The sequence below is a fragment of the Silurus meridionalis genome, chromosome 19, assembly GCF_014805685.1.
Source record: "Silurus meridionalis isolate SWU-2019-XX chromosome 19, ASM1480568v1, whole genome shotgun sequence".
Taxonomy (NCBI): Eukaryota; Metazoa; Chordata; class Actinopteri; order Siluriformes; family Siluridae; genus Silurus; species Silurus meridionalis.
The window spans coordinates 13,379,941-13,400,485 of NC_060902.1; the positions used below are offsets into that span (position 1 = coordinate 13,379,941).

The 20,545-nt window shown below is 36.8% G+C and overlaps 1 protein-coding gene and 2 long non-coding RNA genes across 6 annotated transcripts; 1 reads left to right on the top strand and 2 right to left on the bottom strand.

The window, feature by feature from the left end:
- Positions 1-26: 26 nt before the first annotated feature.
- LOC124402182 lies at positions 27-1,338 on the bottom strand. The gene is made up of 3 exons (XR_006928669.1): positions 1,204-1,338; positions 576-643; positions 27-215 (listed from the first exon to the last, which is right to left on the bottom strand). It is a non-coding gene; the product is annotated as an uncharacterized LOC124402182 (long non-coding RNA).
- pfkfb2b (6-phosphofructo-2-kinase/fructose-2,6-biphosphatase 2b) lies at positions 1,220-15,997 on the top strand. Of its 4 annotated transcripts, XM_046874988.1 has the most exons (17): positions 1,220-1,373; positions 1,601-1,740; positions 3,743-3,868; positions 4,593-4,689; positions 6,106-6,172; positions 6,280-6,354; positions 6,439-6,495; positions 6,591-6,715; positions 6,967-7,174; positions 7,362-7,508; positions 7,890-7,994; positions 8,188-8,317; positions 8,803-8,865; positions 8,946-9,010; positions 10,152-10,340; positions 12,912-12,934; positions 14,248-15,997. In XM_046874988.1, the coding sequence occupies exons 2-17, from the start codon at positions 1,689-1,691 to the stop codon at positions 14,315-14,317; spliced, it is 1,599 nt and encodes a 532-aa protein (XP_046730944.1). In that variant the 5' UTR covers positions 1,220-1,373; positions 1,601-1,688; the 3' UTR covers positions 14,318-15,997. The 4 variants fall into 4 exon arrangements, with proteins under 4 accessions (XP_046730944.1, XP_046730945.1, XP_046730946.1 ...); XM_046874989.1 differs by lacking the exon at positions 12,912-12,934; XM_046874990.1 differs by lacking the exon at positions 10,152-10,340 and having other exon boundaries at positions 1,221-1,373.
- On the bottom strand, positions 1,752-7,012 carry LOC124402183. Its single transcript, XR_006928670.1, has 3 exons — positions 6,921-7,012; positions 3,373-3,467; positions 1,752-2,340 (listed from the first exon to the last, which is right to left on the bottom strand). It is a non-coding gene; the product is annotated as an uncharacterized LOC124402183 (long non-coding RNA).
- Positions 15,998-20,545: the final 4,548 nt, after the last annotated feature.

The following is a 20,545-nucleotide window of genomic DNA, read 5'->3' on the forward strand; positions in this document are numbered from 1 at the left end:
TGTTTTTGAAGCAATGCTAACTTTGTTATATCCAGTTTCAGTAGGGCAGTAATATTTTTATTAACATTCAGAAAAAGCAGCATTCTACAGCTATCTGATTCTCTCCTGGTTTTACATTTGAAAGTTTTATTGATACCTTAATCCTGTATGCCAGCTTCTCACATCCAGTTTCTCACATCCTCCTGAACTCCAATTTAATTCATTCACATCTTGCACTGTCAGAAATAAAGAAAATACTTTTTGTTTAGTATGCTTAATACCATTAATTTACAATTATGTTTCCCTGAATAAAGGTACAAAATGTACCCCTGCAGTGAACATGTACACTGTATACTAATTTATTTTTATTTTTTACATCCTGGTCCTGATTTAGTCTCGTGTGTCTGTTATAGTAACTTTCACTCTTGTTAGAGGTTGGATTGGAACTGTGGGAATTTCTATTTGTTGAGTCACAGGGGCATTACTGAGACCAGGACTGTTGTTGAATGAAACACTTCACTGCAGGAAAAGAAAACAAGCAAATGGAGTATAAAAGATTATATTAGACAGCTTATTAAAGTATATTTCATATTTACTCTTTCTCCAGAGAGGTCTGTCATTTTATTGTACACGTTGAGAAATAACGTTCCACACCCGTCTGCTTCTGCCACACACAAACATCACGATTACACACAAAGCTCTCACAATCATACACATCACAATCATACACAACGCTTTTTCTCTCGAATATACACACACATCACAATTTCACACAAACATCTCACAAACACACACCATTATTACACAAAGCTCTCATATACACAACCACATCACCCCTGACTACTGTAATTTATTTCTACATGAACTTAATTGGGGCTATTCTGTATTTCTACACTGATTTGTATTTATTTCTACATACATATGTTTTATAATATTATATTTTTGGACTCTTTTTGAAGGGTCACTTGTAATGAACCGGTTTCAGTCCAACCTTGATAGCATGTAGGTTATATATTAATTACATTTAAAACAGCCAAACCAACACGTGAACGTGTAAATGTGATCTAAGGAGGTGCTGGGACACGATTTAACAGGTAATTAACCTGCAGGTTTGAGATCTCCAGGTTCTCATCTACCGTAATTCCGAAACAACTCATGCGCGCTCCTGGCGGGATTACGGTAAAAAAAAAAAAAAAAAAAAAACGTAATGACGTCAGCACACACCTTCAGCCAATGAGGCGGGGCATCGCGTTGCCTCGGAAGGTCGTCAAAGCCGGTCAGTGGGCGCGCGCGCGCGCGCGGAGGTGCTGCAAGGACGACAATCCCACCCTTGCGGTCAGCGCGTGATATCGTTGAAGAGAACATAAAAAACCTCCTGAAATCAGACAGCGACGGTGAGTCTCAGCGACCTGATCACCATTTAAACAAGTGGAATGTGCAGCATGTCTACAGAGCCGGTGAAGCGCCATTATTGTCTATTTCCGTTTCCGAACATCTTGATCTCAACACTGATGGCGTAGCAGGTTTTTTGATGCTGCTGAACCGAACACTGTAGACTACATGCACCAAACACTTTTATAGGGAATGCAGGCAATATTTCAGTTGATGTTTTGTTCTCCAGAAACCTGGTCCTCAGTAATACTCCTGCGGGTGCAAGTGCATGTGATCATAAAGCGTACGGAGCCTGGACCTGTGGAAGAACCTGCAGTATGTGTGATGAAGCCAAGAGAGCAGAGCCTAGGGCCAACGGGAAGCAATGCTGTAAGCAAACATTTTTCTGTTTTCTCTCCTTAGGGAAGAATAAACAAAAATATGTATGTTTAAATGCATCCTTCCAGTGACAGGTGCAGAGGTTGGTGTACAGTTTAATCCTTAAGATGATCAAGCTCAGAGTCATTCTAAACATTCATCCATTTAAATGACCAGAGTTGATCAATACTCTGTGGATAGGATGCCAATCACAGGACATGGTAGAATAGTCAATCCACCCACCAGCATGTGTGTGTAGGGTGTGATTAAACCAGAGGTGTTTTAGAGCAACACATTAAGATCTTGTGTTCATGATCAAACTGGAGAACCTGGAGCTTCAAGGCAGTAATGCGGTTGTCCTTTTATTCTTGCTGAGTTAATATTGGCCAGCTTTTCTCCTAAACACAAAGACTTGCCAAGAAAATACTTACCACTTATTATAACTGCTTACACAAAAGGCTCTGCATAGGTCAGCTGCCTGTCCTTCTCATAAACTGACATCCCACATGCACCACTGTAGTCTGGCCTAAATACCACAGTAGAAGGACAGCCGTGAACTCATCGGAGTTTGACTGCCAGATCACAGCCACAGCTCCAGCTTAGAGGAAAACCCTGAAGCACAAGGAGTATATTGTTATTAAAATATCTGCAGTGTGCTTAGAAATTATGTTGAAGTTTGGTGTCGCCAGGTGATGTGATCAAATATACGGTTTCACTTTGTAGTAAAAAAAAAAAAAAAAACGCTTCTTGTCTCATGCACCATTGTCCAACATTGTTCTGGGAACTCATAAATTCAGCAGAGAACTAATAAGACAACAATGGCTATTGCCTGACATTTAATAATGTTTGAAGTAAGATTAAAAAAGTAAATAAAAAATCCAAAAAGTTAATTGAGAATTAAAAATTTTAATTGTATAATTTATTTACATTATATAATTTAATTAAATATATATTTTGTTATTAATATTGATGTTAAGGATATAGTGTTCATTTTTCTATTAATAAGACTATATGTATTTTGAAACCCATAGCTACTCAGTCATTTTTTATTTTCTTTTTTTATCTATCTATCCTTTGAGGAATTAAATTGATCTTTTATTACTACATCTAACTAATAACTAGGGGAATGCTTGTCCTTAGTGAATTGCGTTGTAAGTTATCGATTAAATGCAATAGTCTAAACAGGATTCGAGATATAAAAACCTTACAGTTAAATTCATACAGAATCAAGAGTGAAATTATGAAATTACCTTGTGTCCGGCTTTCATCAAAGCTGTGATTTGATCTCTCTAGTAAATCGATGCTCTGTGCTGAATCATGCCCTCTTATGGATGTCTACTTTATTCTTATTTTTTTAATAAAAATTCTTTTAAGATGAGTAATGGATTAACAGAATATTTCTATTTGGTTGTTGTTAGATTTTAAAGTATAAAACAGTGCTCCATGGTGGACATTAAATCATATTTTTACCTGTGACTTGCTATAGAGTTCTTGGCCTTAGATCTGGTTTCCATTGTAGGATTTGTTTTACGGTCTCTATTTCCAAACCAAAAATACGCCCTGGCTCCAGGCAGAACACCGTTTGTCTATCTGTTTTTCTTTAAAGCTCACGTAATGAGTGTGTGCCAGAAGTTGAATTAATACCTCTTTGAATCCTCGATTCATATTTCTTCATCTCAGAACCAGTAATCAGTCAAAGTGAAACACCTTTAAAGACGTTTTCAATCCTGAAACACGTTCTGCAGAATCAAAGAACAAGGAAAGAGGATGAAAAGTTCACAGGAGCTTTCAATGAAATTTCAATGAAAAAAAATACAGTATTAATACTACAAAATCCAAACAGAACTGTTCTTCACTAGGTAGAACCTTGTAATAAATAGATCAACAATTAAGCATGTGATTTACTGTACATTTTTATTAAGATTAATTCAGTGAGTACTTGCTGATCTGTAGTAGTAGTAAAGAAATTTTAAGTGTACATCCCTGTATTTTGAACATGTGTTTTTAACAATAGCATGGGCATCTTACATGACCAACTCACCAACTCTGATTGTCATGATCGGCCTCCCTGCCCGAGGCAAGACCTACATGTCAAAGAAGCTCACGCGTTATCTTAACTGGATCGGCGTTCCGACTAAAGGTGCGTGCTTATACAAGTGTACTTTTTTTCAAATATATCCAGCAACATTTGGTCAGAGTCTGAGGCTCTGAATTCATGGATTGGACGTTCATTTGCATTGTGTTTGTTATTGACTTAGACAGAATTTCCTGTTAGTAAGATCTCGATTCCGATTGGTCAGAAGTTAACGAGTTCATTTCTGTAACAGGAAATTTAAGATTATGTAGTAAAACGCTTTTCCAAATATGCCACAATTCTGTAGTAACAGGGTCATTGTAATTTATAGGGCATTGACATAACCTACCTAAAAAAACACAATGTGTTTGATATAGTAGTTTTATTTTACATTCATGTTAAGAATATGTTGCATAAACGTTAGCACGTTCTATCAAAATACAGATATATAGCACTAACTTTTTAGGTCTGAGATTAAAGGAGTTTCCTCATTTCTGATTACAACCTATTGTCTATTATTATCAAGTAAAAACCTTTTTTGTGGATGTTCCACAGGATTAAATAGACCTAGAAATGAATAAGAAGTTCAATCTGTTGTATTTAAATAAATGTAAAATATAATAATAATAATTTTACGCAATTTGCACATTACTACTACACATTAGGAAGTCAAGTTATTATAAATGGACATTTCAGTGGTAATGTCGTGTACCCCATCATTGATTAATTGTCTTTGACAGCATTCAATATTTCAAACATTAGCTGAAAGAGTTGATGTCTTTCTTTGCAGTATTTAATCTGGGGGTCTACAGAAGAGAGGCAGTGAAAGCATACAAGTCCTATGATTTTTTTAGACATGACAACGAAGAGGCCATGAAAATAAGGAAGTAAGTGCAGTAAAAATAAAACCATAATATATATTTAGATCAGTGTTGTTTTTATTTTGGCTCCTGTCTTTCTGCATAATTGACAAGTCTCACACTGACTCATGTGTTTGCCGATGCCAGTAATGATGCCAGTTTTTATATGGGATAATGTTGATACAAGCACCATCTGCAGACACTGCTGGAGCGTCTGCCTCTGCTGTGCAAGGATGCTTTCATACTGCATTAATATTGCCTTATAAGCATTTAATATTGATAAAGCTTTCACTTAATTAAGTGCAAAAGTAAATTGGGATTCCCAAATTAACAATGACATTTTATACCAACTTGATGATATTGGGTTGTTTGTTTCTGTCTGTATAATATCTGAGTTGTACAATATTAATACTTTCCCTGCTTGCGAACAAAAATACAAAAAATAATGAGAAGCAATTCAATCTTTCAGAACATCGACCATTTATACCATTTCAGGTTGAGGGATGGAGGGAGTGAAACATATTAGTACATACATTTTCAGTAAACTTCTTTTAGCTGTCTACATTAAAGATGGCTGAAAACCTCCCCAGGAGAGCAAGTGTACTTAATCACTTTATTAATTACTGACACTTTATTGTAGGCTTATAATCTTTTTTTGGATCAAGATAGTGTCCCAGAAACCTGAAGTTTCAGTCGAAATATTTCTGTGGCATCCCTAGTACATAAAAATAACTGATGTTAAATATATTTATATGTGTCTCAGCTAAAATGCTTACGTGCCTTTAGTAAAAGTTCATCACTAGTTGGAGATTTCTTTCTGGCCTTGTGATCCCAAAGCAGTTAAATAGGATTTAGGTTTTGTGACTGGGCAGGTCATTACATGTTAGATAACCTTCCAGCTGAATGTATGCTCTCTAAATAATGCTTACAGAGCTTAGACATATGGTTTGGGTCATTGTCTTGTTGTAAGGTGAAGTAGGTTCCAGTTTGCTGCAAACCATATGAATTGCCTTCCCTGCTTTAAAACACCACCAAACCATTAATCTCCCTACATGTTTGACTTTGGTTGTGTGGCAGTCTGCTGTTCTCCTGTTCTCAATCTTAAGTTCTTCTGTTAGACCTAGACATGTCAAATTTGGACTCATCTGTCCACAGAACTTTCATTCAGTCATTCACTGTCTAGTGTGTTTTTGTCCTTTTGACCCAGTTTGTTGCATATGAACAAAAGGAACATGATGTGTCTCAAAAACCATAAAAGTATTTTGTCTGCCACTGTGGAGTATTAATAAATAAATATATTGCACATGCCTTTTTAGGTCGACCACAAACAAATTTGCATACTAATTGTGTTTTTAATCTCCGCCTTGATGCGCAGAAACGGGTTTTCTACGTCTTTCTTTTTTCTACGAAAATATTAGTACAGATGTATGTTGTTCTCTACAGGAAGTGTGCATTGGTAGCACTGCAAGATGTGAAGGCTTATCTAAACGAAGAAGGAGGACAAATTGCAGTAAGACTTGGACATTACATCTTCTCCAGTGAAGCAGTGGCATCTTCTGCAATTCAGTTTTCTCCGTTTATTGCATTGTAACTGTTTTTGTGCTTTTGCTCGTCAAGGTATTTGATGCTACCAATACAACCCGAGAGAGGCGTGATCTCATCCTGAGTTTTGTAAAGGAGAATGCGTACAAGGTGCTGTTTACATCCAGGGTCTGGTTTAAAAGAAATAGGTGGAACAGGAACACTTCAAGGCATTTATTTTGTTTATGTGCACAGGTCTTTTTTGTTGAATCCGTCTGCGATGACCCGGATGTTATCGCTGCGAATATTTTGGTAAAGCAAAACGTTTCAGCAACATTTTAACACTCTGTGGTAGTACAGCTGTTATTCCCCTGTATGTAGCTTATAATTTATTTATTTTTTTACAGGAAGTGAAGGTGTCTAGTCCAGATTACCCAGAAAGTCACAGAGAACGAGTCATGGACGACTTCCTGAAACGTATCGAGTGCTACAAAGTCACTTACCAACCCCTGGATCCGGATGATTATGACAAGTAGGACCATTTGTTGAAGAGATTTGACAGAAAAATGTTATATATATGTTACAAGTGTTTTATTTTGTTACAAGTGTTTTATTCCTTTTATACGACAGCGTTATTCTAACACCGTTTTTACTTATGAAAGAATGACACATTGTGATTTTATCGGCTTGAAAAAAACAAAGGAGAAACAAGTAAACATGATGGTCAGATGACATACCTTTTATAGTGTATGCCGATTTCTGAGCCTCTGTTATCCATTCCAGAGATCTGTCCTTCATTAAAGTAATGAACGTAGGCCGTCGTTTCCTGGTGAATCGCATACAGGACTACATCCAGAGCAAGATCGTCTACTACCTCATGAACATCCGTGTGCACTCCCACTGTATCTACCTGTGCCGGCATGGCGAGAGTGACCACAACATTCAGGGCCGCATCGGGGGCGACTCCGAGCTCTCACCCCGTGGCAAGCAGGTCTGAGCTTTAAGAGAAAACATAGATCACACCTTAGAGGTTCAGGGAATAGCAGGATTTTTAAGGATTTACAGAGCTTTATAGGTTTATGAAAGAATGCAGATGTGGATTTAATACTTTGGATGTAATACTTCACATTTTATCGCATCAAATCGTTTATTTCAGCTCCCCATGATTTCTTGTCTAGTTTGCGAAATCTCTGCGTGGGTTTATCGAGGAGCATGGCTTGTCAGATCTGAAAGTCTGGACCAGCCAACTGAGAAGATCCATTCAGACGGCTGAGGCTCTGGGAGTGCCGTATGAACAGTGGAAGATCCTGAATGAGATTGATGCGGTTAGTATTCCAAGTGAACCTTATTAAGCTTGAAACGGATTAACAGTTTTAAAAGAAGTGAACAAAAATACACCAGATTACCTGAGACTTGGATGGTCTTTAGGATGTCTATATGGCCATGTGAATGATTTCACTAATTTATCTTTGCAGCAGAGCTACAATTCTAATGTCACCCAGTTTAACACTAATTATTTGTTTGTAAATATATGCCTGAAATTTCAGTTTGTTCTTCACCAATGTGTAAAATTGTGTAACCCCTACACCCCAAATCCTTTTTTTTCAGTTCAGTTCTTAATTTGTTGTACTATGAGGTGAGCTACTGAAATACCAATGCATTAATCTACTGTAGTAATACTGAATAATTATCGAATTCTGTTTCAGGGTGTGTGTGAGGAGATGACCTACGAGATGATTCAAAACTCGTTCCCGGAAGAGTTTGCACTTCGAGACCAGGACAAGTATCATTACAGATACCCAGGAGGAGAGGTGCAGTCTTCCTGTTCATACTCCATCATATATATTAATTATAACGTTAACTTTCAGTGCTTAACAATTTATTATTGCGGTTAACATCAACCATTAATGTAACCATTGAAGTTCATCGTGATAAAGTCAAACCCAGACGCCATTGAAGACTGCATGTTAATGTTATTATGCACATATTTCATAATCCCTGTAGTCGTATCAGGATCTGGTCCAGCGTCTGGAGCCGGTGATTATGGAACTAGAGAGACAGGGAAATGTTCTGGTCATCTGCCACCAAGCTGTCATGAGATGCCTTTTGGCTTATTTTCTGGACAAGAACGCAGGTATAAAACATATTCATATACTGTACATAAACTCACTGGAAAAAAAAAAAACAGATAAACAGGTCCTTAATCTGTAGTTTCAGTTCCCTCGGACAGGAGTGGAACCAGATGTGGTCTTCCACCTTAACCTCACCTTATGTTTTCTCATGTTCAGCAGGGTTTCACAGAGTAGCTGTTTAACATACCATATATTTTTTCGTAGGTCAGACCAGTGTGGCCATTCTCCCCTGACCTCTTTTATCAACATATTTAAAAAAAAAAGACGTTTCTCACGATTTTGCATACAATTTTGACCATGCTTTGTTCCAACACATCTGTTCTCAGGCTGATAAAAGCATTAATTGTATCTATGGGATTTTAGGCATAGAGCCATTCACACAAGGCTGGCTGATTAGATAATAAAAGGAACAAGTAGGTTGACCTACAGAATATACATACACATTCTTTCAGTATTCTTTCTCACATTTTGTTTTTCTCCCCATCAGATGATCTCCCGTATTTAAAGTGTCCCCTACACACCGTTCTGAAACTCACCCCTGTTGCTTACGGTAGGACCGGCACCATGTCGCATATCCATCAATCAGCACGTGTCCTTCTCCTTAACTTCTTACTTAATTACTTTCTCCAGGCTGCAAAGTGGAATTCTTTAATCTGAATGTGGAGGCTGTGAACACACACCGAGACAGACCATTAGTAAGTCAGTCGAGCTTATCAGTCTCAGCAGCACTCTACTCTTACGGAACCTCTGAGCTTTGTGAACGTTATTGTGATTTAGTTTTGTTTGATTTAACGCTGATGTCTCAGAATAATTGCTTGGTGCATGCACGCATCCTCCCACTGATCCTGCATGTGACTTTGAATGGCATATTTCCCCCAGCACTGCTGCCTGTTTATCTTACGCTTCTGCTTTTCTCAACACGTTATGAACTTCCCTCGGCCCAATCATCATTTGTAGCAAATCACTTTGTTTTGAAGTTCGATATTTTATAGAATTATCATTTCTCTTTTCTGTGCGGTCTTTAATAGTTTTCTTTTTCAGTATTAGGTACATTTCGCAAGGTTGTAATTTTCTGTAGTGGCCCACCTGACATATTTAAAGCCATTTAATTATAATTACATTTCTCATTGTTTTACTTTACCTGGTCGAAAGTGTAACCCACGTGGTTATTTTATTGTGTCCCAATACTTCCAAGTCTACAGAATTTCCACTGAGATGTATATAAGGTAGCTAAATTTCCATTTGAGAAGTAAACAAAACAATTATGAATAACGGTTAAGACTTGGATTTATTCACGGAACTGCATTAATGAATGATGACCCGATAGCAGGAAGGAGCAGGATAATCTTTCCAAGAGGTAACCCTGAGACATGGTATAAAACCAACCTTCAGAATCTGAAAATGAGACTCATTTATAATTAAAACACACGATGTAAGCATGTTGTGTTGGTTGTTAGTATGTGGATGAAAGCTATTTAAAAAGTGCTCCATGTAACAGGTTGACTAAAATAGGCATCATCTGAAAAACCTGATCTGGAATACGAACAGGTTTAAAACACATACCTGTAGAGTCAACAATGGCATGTTGGAGCAGTGTTGGAATGTGGCCTTCATAATTTAGTATCGTGTTATGAAAAAGCTAAAGAATCTGAAGTGTATTTGCCATTTGTAGTTTACTGGCTCTCTAACACTGAGGTGAGGCCCAGAGTAATCAACTCCCCCCCCCCCCCTCTCTCTCTCTTTCTCTCTCTCTCTCTCTCTCTCTCTCTCGTTGTCTCCTTCACTCTTTCTTTTTTTCTTTGTATAACATTCATGGTCTCTCCCATCTCGACCCAGGGGCAAGCTCGGAGGACTCCGGCCCCCCTCCTGCTTCGGCGGAATAGTTACACCCCTCTGTCCAGTCTGGACCAGGTCAAACGTCCGCGTCTGTACAGCGCCGGAAACCGGCCCTGGCTGCCGCTCGCGCCCTCCCCCTCAGCCCTGCACTTCTCTGATACTCCTGAAGGGGCGCTGCTGCACAGCCAAGTTAGTGTCCATGGTCATTATGCTGTTATCAGCAGACTAACGCAGTTCGTCCCAATCCATCCGAATCAGTTCTCTCCTATTTCTTCCTAATGTCTCATGCAGCACCATATCAGATCTCTCGTCCCCATCCTGTGATCCTGGTTGTGTTAACGGCATGGTGTGCTGTGGTTGTGTTATATGTCTTGTTTCTCAGGCTTGTCCTTGTGCATGTCCTCTTGCAAGCTTGTTGTCATTGTGTTGGTTGATTATTTTGGCTCTTTACATTGCCCTCGGTGACCTTGGCGGACTGCGCTCTCTCTCTCTCTCTCTCTCTCTCTCTCTCTCTCTCTCTCTCTCTCTCTCGGCTTACCAGCTGCTCCCTTTAAGCCTTGCAGCAGAGAGTCATCAGTGGAGCATGGATTAGTGTGCTTTATTACTAATCAATATTATTATACAACTTGTACATTGAGGTTTTGTTTTTTTCTTCCCTGACGCTGGTATCTGAGAACTACATTCAATAATGTCAAAACGTGATCAATCTGCCAAGACACATTTGCTGTCCAGAATTTTCTTTAATTTAAAGATTCACTCGTTTGTCTATGTACGACCAATAACCAATAAACCTAAAAAAATAGCATGTCTAGTGTTTCAGGAAAAAAAGTCCAATTTACTTCTAACTTCAGACACTCTGTAAAAGTGCACTGTTTAAACTTTCACTTGAGTAATATACAAAAGTATTTGCCTTCAAACGTTGTTAAGTATCCAAGTACTATGATTTATTATGGCTATAATGTTCCTTTTATCATTTTTGTGACTCTTTGCTTAATCAACTCAGTTTATGTGAAAGACTCTGTTACTCTTAGCGCCCCAATCAATTAAAATTATCATTAAAAATGATCATAAGCCCAACATCTTTTATTCAACTACTTGAACAAAACCTTTCAAATAAGGCCACCGGTGTTGTGGCAAGTTCAAGTCAGGAGTTTCTTCCATCATTTATTCCTCTCAAAATGTTCTTCTTGCTGTTGAACTGATGCTGAACTGTAAGGTTTATGATCGTAAAGGTCGATACCACCATTTATACCCTCTCCCCTGATTGGTGGATTGCTGCGTGTTTGACCGGTTAAGTTTTTATCCATTTATGAATAAAAAGGAACGAGTGATTTCACAAAATGTAGTTTAGTATTAAAAAAAAAAAAAAGGATATCTGGCTTTTAAATGTAGTGAAGATAAAGTAAGTCTCCCCAAATTAAAACACTCCAGTAAAGTACAAATACGTGAAAAAACTACTTAAGTACAGTAACGAATTACATTTACTTTGTTTTCTGTCCACCGCTGCAAAAACCAGAACTGTTTGAAATTCCAAACTGAGCACATTATAGTCATTTATTGACATCAATGATCAAATTTTTATCAAATATTATATAATAATTATGTAGATTATTAAATTAAATTATATCTATGAATTGTACATTTTTATTGTAACTTTAGTCTATCTGAAGCATTAACACTACAGTTCTCTTGTAATGGTTCTAATAATTTTTTACAGGAAACAAAAATCATTATCGGTTTAAATCCTATCTCTGAATAATCTTTATTCATTTTATTAATTGAGTTTTGCAGTTTGATCAACACCATTGCAGTTGGATTTTTATACTGATGGATGATCTGGATTTCTTTCCAGACACTATGAATAGATGAGAGGCAATAATAATAATAATAATTTAACCTTTATTCGTCCCACAGTGGGGAAATTTCTAGTTTTTTCGCATATCCCAACTCATCTGGAAGCTGGGGTCAGAGCGCAGGGTCAGCCATGGTACGGTGCCCCTGGAGCTGATAGGGTTAAGTGCCTTGCTCAAGGGCTCAACAGTGGTAGCTTGGCTGTGCTGGGGTTCGAACCGCTGACCTTGTGATCAGTAACCCAGAGCCTTAACCACTGGACTACCACTGCCCCAAATGGGTATTTAGTGGCATTCTGAAAATGATCAATCAAGAAGCTGATTATTGACCAATCAAGGTCCTGATTTCTATGATTTCTATTACGCCATGAAAATCTGCCAATGATTTTTAAAAAAATCAAAGTATGACTATATATAACTTTTTGTCCCATTATAGGCCCACTCTGTTCCCACCATTATAGCCATTATAACCAGTCTCTCACTAAACTCAATAAGACACAAAGAAGACACCTAATGTCCTCCATCATGTATTACTAGATCAGTGCTTGTTAATATGATTATTAATATTTATAATTATATGAATTGCTGTTATCTCTAGATTTCCTGTTAATAATAGACTATAATTTTATAAATATAAAGCTTGTTTTCAGAGCCGCTGTTTTCACCTTCCATCCAGTCCGAATGCGAGGATTCAGCTGCTCTGTGGTGTAAATGTGCTAAATGTTTGTATATAATCGATGTGCTTAATGTGATGTTGATTGTGCTAATTCAAGCTGATTGGTTTGTCTTGGCCATGTGACTATAGCACCTCAGATTCCCTCTCTGTTCCTCTCTCCATGTTTCAACCCCCTGCTCTCTCTCTATCTCTCTCTCTCTCTCTCTTCCCACCTTTCTCTGTGTTCTTTTATAGCTTCGAGTATCAGGCAGTTTCCTGTGAGTATATATTCCACTGAAGGATTTTACCATTTCTCTCTTTTGCTCCCAAATACATCACATCGATGGGGTGTTTTTGTTTTAGTATTAGTTTTGTATTGCTCATATTGCATATTTGTTATAGACCTCTTATTCTTCTGCATGTTCCTCTTAGAAGTGGTTCTTTGGGTCACCCTTATCTGAACGGACGGGTTGGGGTTTTGTGCTGTGTATATTAGTACATTTTAAGAGGTGAATCGCAGTCTGCATGTTTAAATGCCGTCTGCTTTCATTTAACGATATTTAAAAATATACTGTTTAAACCATTATAGGAATCAAATCTAAGCTGATGTAAATGGAAAGATTAACATAATGGAGGTGAAAATCTTTATAACCTTTTACTGTTTGTGAATACCTAAGGACTTCCCTAGCATGAGTTTTCAAGGACTTTTGTGAACTTCTGCTTTCTCAGTGACTGATTTGGGTCAGTCAAGAATGTTTCCTCTTTGAGCACTTCATGCTTACAGGAACATTCATATATAATATATATAACACACAAAATCAGTTTATCATAGGTGAAAAAGACAAGGTTACGTTTTGCCATTCTTTAGATTCGGTAAGCTTGTAAGGTCAGACTCCTGCTCCTGGCTGATAGATGATCTTCTGCTTTTGTAGCCTATCTGCCTCAAGGTTCAGCATGTCGTGAGCTCTATTGCACTTCTGCTCACCGTAGTTATAAAGAGTCGTTATTGGAACCAGTCTGTCTATTCTTTATATGTGCTCTTCCTCATCAAAATGTTTTTTTTGCCCTGCATAACTTGTGGATGAACCCAAGAGGAATTCTCTGGAGATCATCAGTTTCTAAAAGACTCAAATCATCCCACTTTGCTCAAACAACTGCGCCACAGTTAAATGCACAGATATCATTTTTCTCCTATTCTTGTGTTTGATGGGGAAAAAAAATGATCAAACCTGATTTGCAAGATTGCACATGATTGGCTGATTGGTTAATTGTATGAGGTTCAGGCGTTCCTCTATATACTGCATGGAGACTTTTGAAGTCACATGTACATGATTCCTATATGGTTTACACAATATCATTTTTATATTAAAGATGATGTTCTGCTCTTCAGCCTCCTCTTTATACCCCAGTAGTATCAGATTTCAATGGGTGGGATCATGCTGGATCCAAAACAACACAACACTTTTCCTGTCCAATTTTATTTACGTTTAATTTTTGTTTTTTCGTATTGAACAAAAATTATTTGATACCAAGATATCCTGTTTTCTTTATGAAGACGTTCATTTCTGGGGTTTTTTTGTTCGTTTTGTAGGAATCCTTGTGTGAAGGAATCGTCTTTGAAAGCGCAGAAGACGGCGATGACAGTTTCCGCTTCTGAGTAGTCTCGGACCCTCGGACAAACCTCGAGTCGACGCACAGCTTCGGTCTAGCACCATGTATATAAGCACTATATAAATCCTGCTTTATTGATGACTGCACTAGATTCACCGTTAACCCACTACACTACGTTCGAGAGCGCCTGATGTTTTGCATGTGCACTTTGAAAAAGTTGCACATTTAGAAGCCAAGCTATAACGCTCCTCAGTTAGCATGTGTAGGAGCTCGCAATCTGATATTTCCAACAAGGATGTGATCATTTAGCCATGAATAAGTGGTCAAAGGCCACATGTGATTATTTATGTTAAAATTTTTGGAATTTAAAACTGGGTGTATGTCTTTCCTGTGGGTGTTCCAATTTTTTATTAGATTTTTTTTTTTTCTTTCTACTTAATTTAGATTTCTTTCTGGAATGAAACAATAGACTTTTAACCAAAGATGTTCTATAATGATATATTGAGAAATGTTAAATAAGTCATATGGTGATCGCATGATTGAGGGTGGTGTTTATCTGATTGATCTGTTTTTCAAAATGGCATTTATTTATTTATTTTAGTCTTCATGACACTGAATTAAAGAAAGGCAACACATTTTTTTTTATTTTTTATCTGCATTATAGAATAACTTAAATGATTGAATTAGCAAACACACAGAAAGGATGCCTGGAAGGCATGTTAATGACAAATAGGAACATTAAGAACCTTTTTTTAATTAAGAATTGACTTTGTCAGTAAATCAAAGAGGCGTTTTCACTCCTCATACAATATCAATAAAAATAAAGAAGAAATGAAAAAACTTATAATGATAGAAAATATAGCTGATGTATAGTGAAATAACTTCTGGAATATATTGGAATAACATCCAAGAATGTTCTTTTAATGATTAGATTATTGTGTAATTTTATGACTTCTAATGAATGGCATATGTAAAAAGGTGTATCATTTGTATAAGCTATAAAACTAGCTATAGCTGGCTGCAACAAGAAAGAAGTGCTGTAGATCAAGTTATGTATCTGTACATGCACATAGTATGTAGAGAGGGACACATTACCTCTGTTTAACATCTCGTTTGTCTTTAATATCTGCCATAAATGTCACCTCAAGCATGAAATCACATATTTCTGTGATCTCGCTTACAATCTGTCTCTCTTTAATGCTGAAAATTCAGGCTTTAAATGAAGAGAGATTTTTATACAGCTCCAAATCCAAAGCACACACAAATAGTTCTCTCAAACTGGATTCATTAATTTATATCGAGGATGCAGTCATGAGATATTATTATTATAATTATTATTTTTTTATTTCATTTGTTTTATCTTTTGTTTTACAGGCATGTCTTTGCAGAAATGGGATTAAGATAGGAAATCAGCTGGGCCTTGTGGTCATGTAGTTCTACCTTTATTTATACATTAATGTCTAGTGTAGATATATTATTGTAAGTCGGCTGCATGTATCGTTTTCCGTGTACTGTAAAATATGTTTGAGTTGTTGCACAAAACACAATGGTGCTCAGTGCCAAAGCGGAAGAAAAACAAAAAGTCCCAACAATCCTATCCTCATCCTCACACAAAGCGTCAGTATAAAATCTTGTTAATTTGTTGTTTAAAAATAAATTGTGTATGTTTTCTGTCCTTTCTGCCATTCAGTTGTTTGCTCTTTATGTCCAATAAAAGGTTTAGGTCTGCATCTGGTTTGATCAGATATCTAACATTATCTTTCACAAGTTTCTTCATTACAATCGTATTCCTTCTTCAGCAAGTAAAAACGAAGAGTGACAATAAAGAATCGGGATCAACCGAGCAATAAGCACTTTGTCACTCTGATTCATTTGTAGTAATGTGTAACTGTTTAATAAGATATTAACCAATAAATGTATAAATTAGGAACTTTTTACTGGGATGCTCCTCGCTTTCAGTACTATTTATATGGATCTTAGACCTGGAAAAATGGGCAAAACAAATCATGGGCAAAGTTGTAATGATCGTAACAAAAGGAAAAATTGGACAGAAAATAAACAAAAACAAATATTGTAGATCTCCCCCTGCTCTCATCTTGTTCTCAGACGCTCAACAAGGGTTTTTCTTTTGAAAAACTTTTGTACAACCAAATATCAAACATTTTAATCAGCATCATGATTGTATCTTTGTGTAGATGAACACTACATCAGTAAATTTCCCTGTTTATTAGCTTCAAACAGCAAATGTGATCAAGTACATGAGGGCATGAGTGTTAAACCTGACCAATGTATTGTTAAAATCATTACAAGCTAAATATTTGGACATTTTCATCTTTTCGTCTTTTATATTATAGATATAGAAACAGATCTGCTTCTTCCAGGACCTCTGTTAATAACTGTCCTACACCCTCCTATATGGACATTTCTAGTATAGCTTTATAATGCAGCTTTAAAGCTTGGGATTACAATCCTCTATCTTTTTAGAACAAGCTTAGAGCTAAGTTTAATACAATGAAAAAATCTTTTATGTGATGCAGTTACAACATTTGGGTTTTGAGGGACATAAAGACAAGTGTGTACAGGTCCATCATCCCTTTTTTGAGCACAGACCTGATTTGGACATACAGTGTTTGCACTTGGCACATGGGAAATGTTGCATAATAAAGTGAATGAAGAAACTATGGAAATGAATTGTTATAAATAGATTTGCTGATAATATTTGTATTTTAATAACTGGTTATGTCCTTAATGCTTCTCCCACTGTGGGTTTTATTAAACCTTTTCTCAGACACGTGACTTACTGCCTTATTTACATACACATTAAATAATATTATATACTGCTGACACGATTCATGTCTCCTCACACTGCTAATAACGCATTATATATTACACGAATCACCTAATTTTGTATCATATACTTGTAAAACAATTGTAAAAGATAAAAACCTCAGCAGCTTACCTCACACTCTTGCACCTTTCAAACTCGCGCTCAGGTGTTGTGTGAACCACCAAGTCCCTCCCACTTGCATATGATTGGCTGTCACACCTTTTTGACATTGACAGGCGCTGCAGAGGCAAAGCAGATTTAACTTATTGTTTTATATTTCTTTTTACTTTTTTTGCCATTCTAACAACATACATACCGGTGAATAATCGAGTTTAACAGAGCAGCATCAATATATCAAATGTTTTAGGGAAACAGTTTGGACCTACCTGATTACTGGGGGGCGTTTCCTCCTCAGTGTCTATGTTAAAGATGTTATGAATTATATACTAGAAATGGTTAATTATTTGTATGATGATTTTATTATTATTATTATTATTATTATTATTATTATTATTATTATTATTATTATTATTCAAACTTGTTATTTGAAACCCTTGAATTTGACGCGTCTCTGTGCTCGGCCACTAGAGGACGACAAAACACAGGAAAATATGGTAATGTGGACTGACATGAGCCTGATTATATCTAAGAATAATAGTATGAGTTAGGTCAATACTTTAAGTGTTGATGGATATTATTTACTCTGTTAGTGTTAGAAAAAATACTTTTTTTAACATCAACAGGTGTGAATCTGCTTTAGCATTTTCTAAAGAGCTTCACATTGAAAAGTGTTCATTTATTTAACTTGCATCTGCACTCTGTCAATATGTTCTTGCACAACTTTGTGTTTTCCCTGCACTTTATAACACAGTGGTGATTGTGAAATAATCTGCACCTGGCGGATGCAGGTAACTGTGTGTGTGTGTGTGTGTGTGTGTGTGTGTGTGTGTGTGTGTGTGTTACGTAACCCTACAAGGGAAAGATGAGAACAAAAGCAAAGTCTTTAACTAGTGAGTCATTGTGTGTAGGAGGAAAATATCCATGCCTGATCTCCCTGTCATCATTCCCATCTACAGCTGCAGCAATCATCCATGCATTTCTTAGACAATAATGCATATTAATTAAATATTTGTTTTTATTCAAGAATCTGGATTTTTTTTCTCTGAAGCTTTAGGCTCTTTTCTAACATTGTGTGACAAAGTATCTCTAAGCAGTCGAGAAGCTCATGACGTGCTCTACAGACCATCAAACTCAGTCATTAGATTCTTGGCCTTCTGTGCTCTGACCTAAACACACGGTGAGGGGCTGAGCTGTGTACACACTCCAGAACTGTCTCCTCCTTCTCCTCCTGGTTGCTTTGGCTCTCATACTGTAACTGTAAATCTGCTCAGCACAGCTGCTTCATCAAAGACATATAACAAACATCAGCCACATACTCGTGTTGCTTAAATCATAATCGCTGTACACATTTTCTCCACATTTAATGCGTTATTGCCGTCAAGAGTGACCGTAAAGTCACCTTTCAGAGCTGCTCGGTTTTATTGTCTGTGGTCTATCAGACTCTGCGGTGAGAAACATTTTATTTTATTTGGATTAGCTTCTCTCTAGATTAAAGCATTAGTAAACATGGAGCCTTTTCATTTTTCTGCTGAATCGCTCTGGTGCTCCTTCTGTGTTCTGAGTTCCTCTCGGTTTTGCCTCGCTGCTCTGACCCAAACACACACAGTGAGGGGTCGTGCTGTATCCACACTCCAAAACAATCCTGCTCTGGTTGCTTTGGCACTAAGAATGTAACTGTAAATCTTTAAAAGTCCAAATAAAGCATTGTTTAAAAGTTATAAATGTGTGTTCTTAAAATGAAGTTCCTGGCAAAACTTTAAATTTGGGCCTAATCATTCATGGCTAATGTGTGTCAGTGTATAAATACAATCATTTGACAACAGTAGATGCTTATGTTTTATTTCTTCTTCTTATATTAAAACACCATATTAAGTGTCGCCTACTTCTCTTTATAATTACAGTTCCTGCAGATGTATGAAGCAGCATGTAGTAATGTGCTATATTAATTATACTATATCATCTTTGAATTATTGTGAGCATGTTTTCCACAAAAAAGTTTTTTTTATGTTTTGTTGAGTCAGTGGGAGCTCATCCATGGATGTAGGCGTCCTAAACACCATTCAAGAATACACAACAACCATTCAAAAAAATCTTCATAAAGCCAGGTGATGAAAATATCTGATATCTGACAAAGATATCAATGTTCCATTTCATGCAGATGTGCAATCGTACTGCAGAGTAGTCGCTGTCCCGTTTAGCTCAACAGTGGTATTATTGCACCTGGAGAAAAAATAAATAGTAACTACAACAAGAAGTTGCTAGAACGAGACATTTGCTACTCAAATAAAGCAAAACACAATAGAATTATGCAAATACATGAAAAAAGTATAACCACTACCCCCAGCATACAACACAATAATGCAAGGATTCATTTATGGCAGATTTGCTGTGCTCCTGAACTCCTTCTGTACTGCTTGTATTCATTGTTGAGTTGATTTGGACATCGGCCTTCATGTCCATGTGACTAATGCAGGACATGTGTTACACTTCAGTTGTCCTTTCTCTGGGGTGATAAACACTCCAGTTACAGCACCTGCAATGTGAGCTGCAGGCCTCTCAGCTCTGTGTAGGTAAAAAGTGCAGAGTGGAACAAAGATGGAGGTCAACATCACTGTAACATGACAGGAGCAGTAGAATGAAAAGAAGGAAGGAAGGAAAGATGGAAGGAAGGAAGGAAAGAAAGAAAGAAAGAAAGAAAGAAAGAAAGAAAGAAAGAAAGAAAGAAAGAAAGAAAGAAAGAAAGAAAGAAAGAAAGAAAGAAAGAAAGAAAGAAAGAAAGAAAGAAAGAAAGAAAGAAAGAAAGAAAGACCAGTGTTTTAGGCAAACAATTTACAAGTGAGAAAGAATGTAATCTGTACATTTATCTTATTAAAGGAGCCGACACTATGATACAAGCTATTTCAGACTATTTTCCCAAACTTCACAGAAACAAAAGCACAGCAGCTTTAAGAAAGAACAGAACTAAAGATGAGAAGATGAGCACCAGAGTAAGAGTGAGTTTATCCAAATGCTATTCACAAAGCAAATTATAAATTCCCAAATGACCCAAAGGATTCCTAAGCAGCAGGTCAGTAATCCACGTTTACTCTGTTCTCTGTTTCTGTAAGAAATTAAAGGAACTGATTAAACGATTTAAGGTGCGAGATTTGGATAATAAATGGCACTTTTCAGTTATATTAGGGCCAAAAAATTAAAATCATTTAAAATATTAGTAAAATTACTACATAAAACTACATCTGTGATTCAATATACGCACTTTTTACTTCGCTATATTTTAATTGACAATGTCCATAACCAGTTACATTTTGCATGACAGCTTAATCTATTGTGT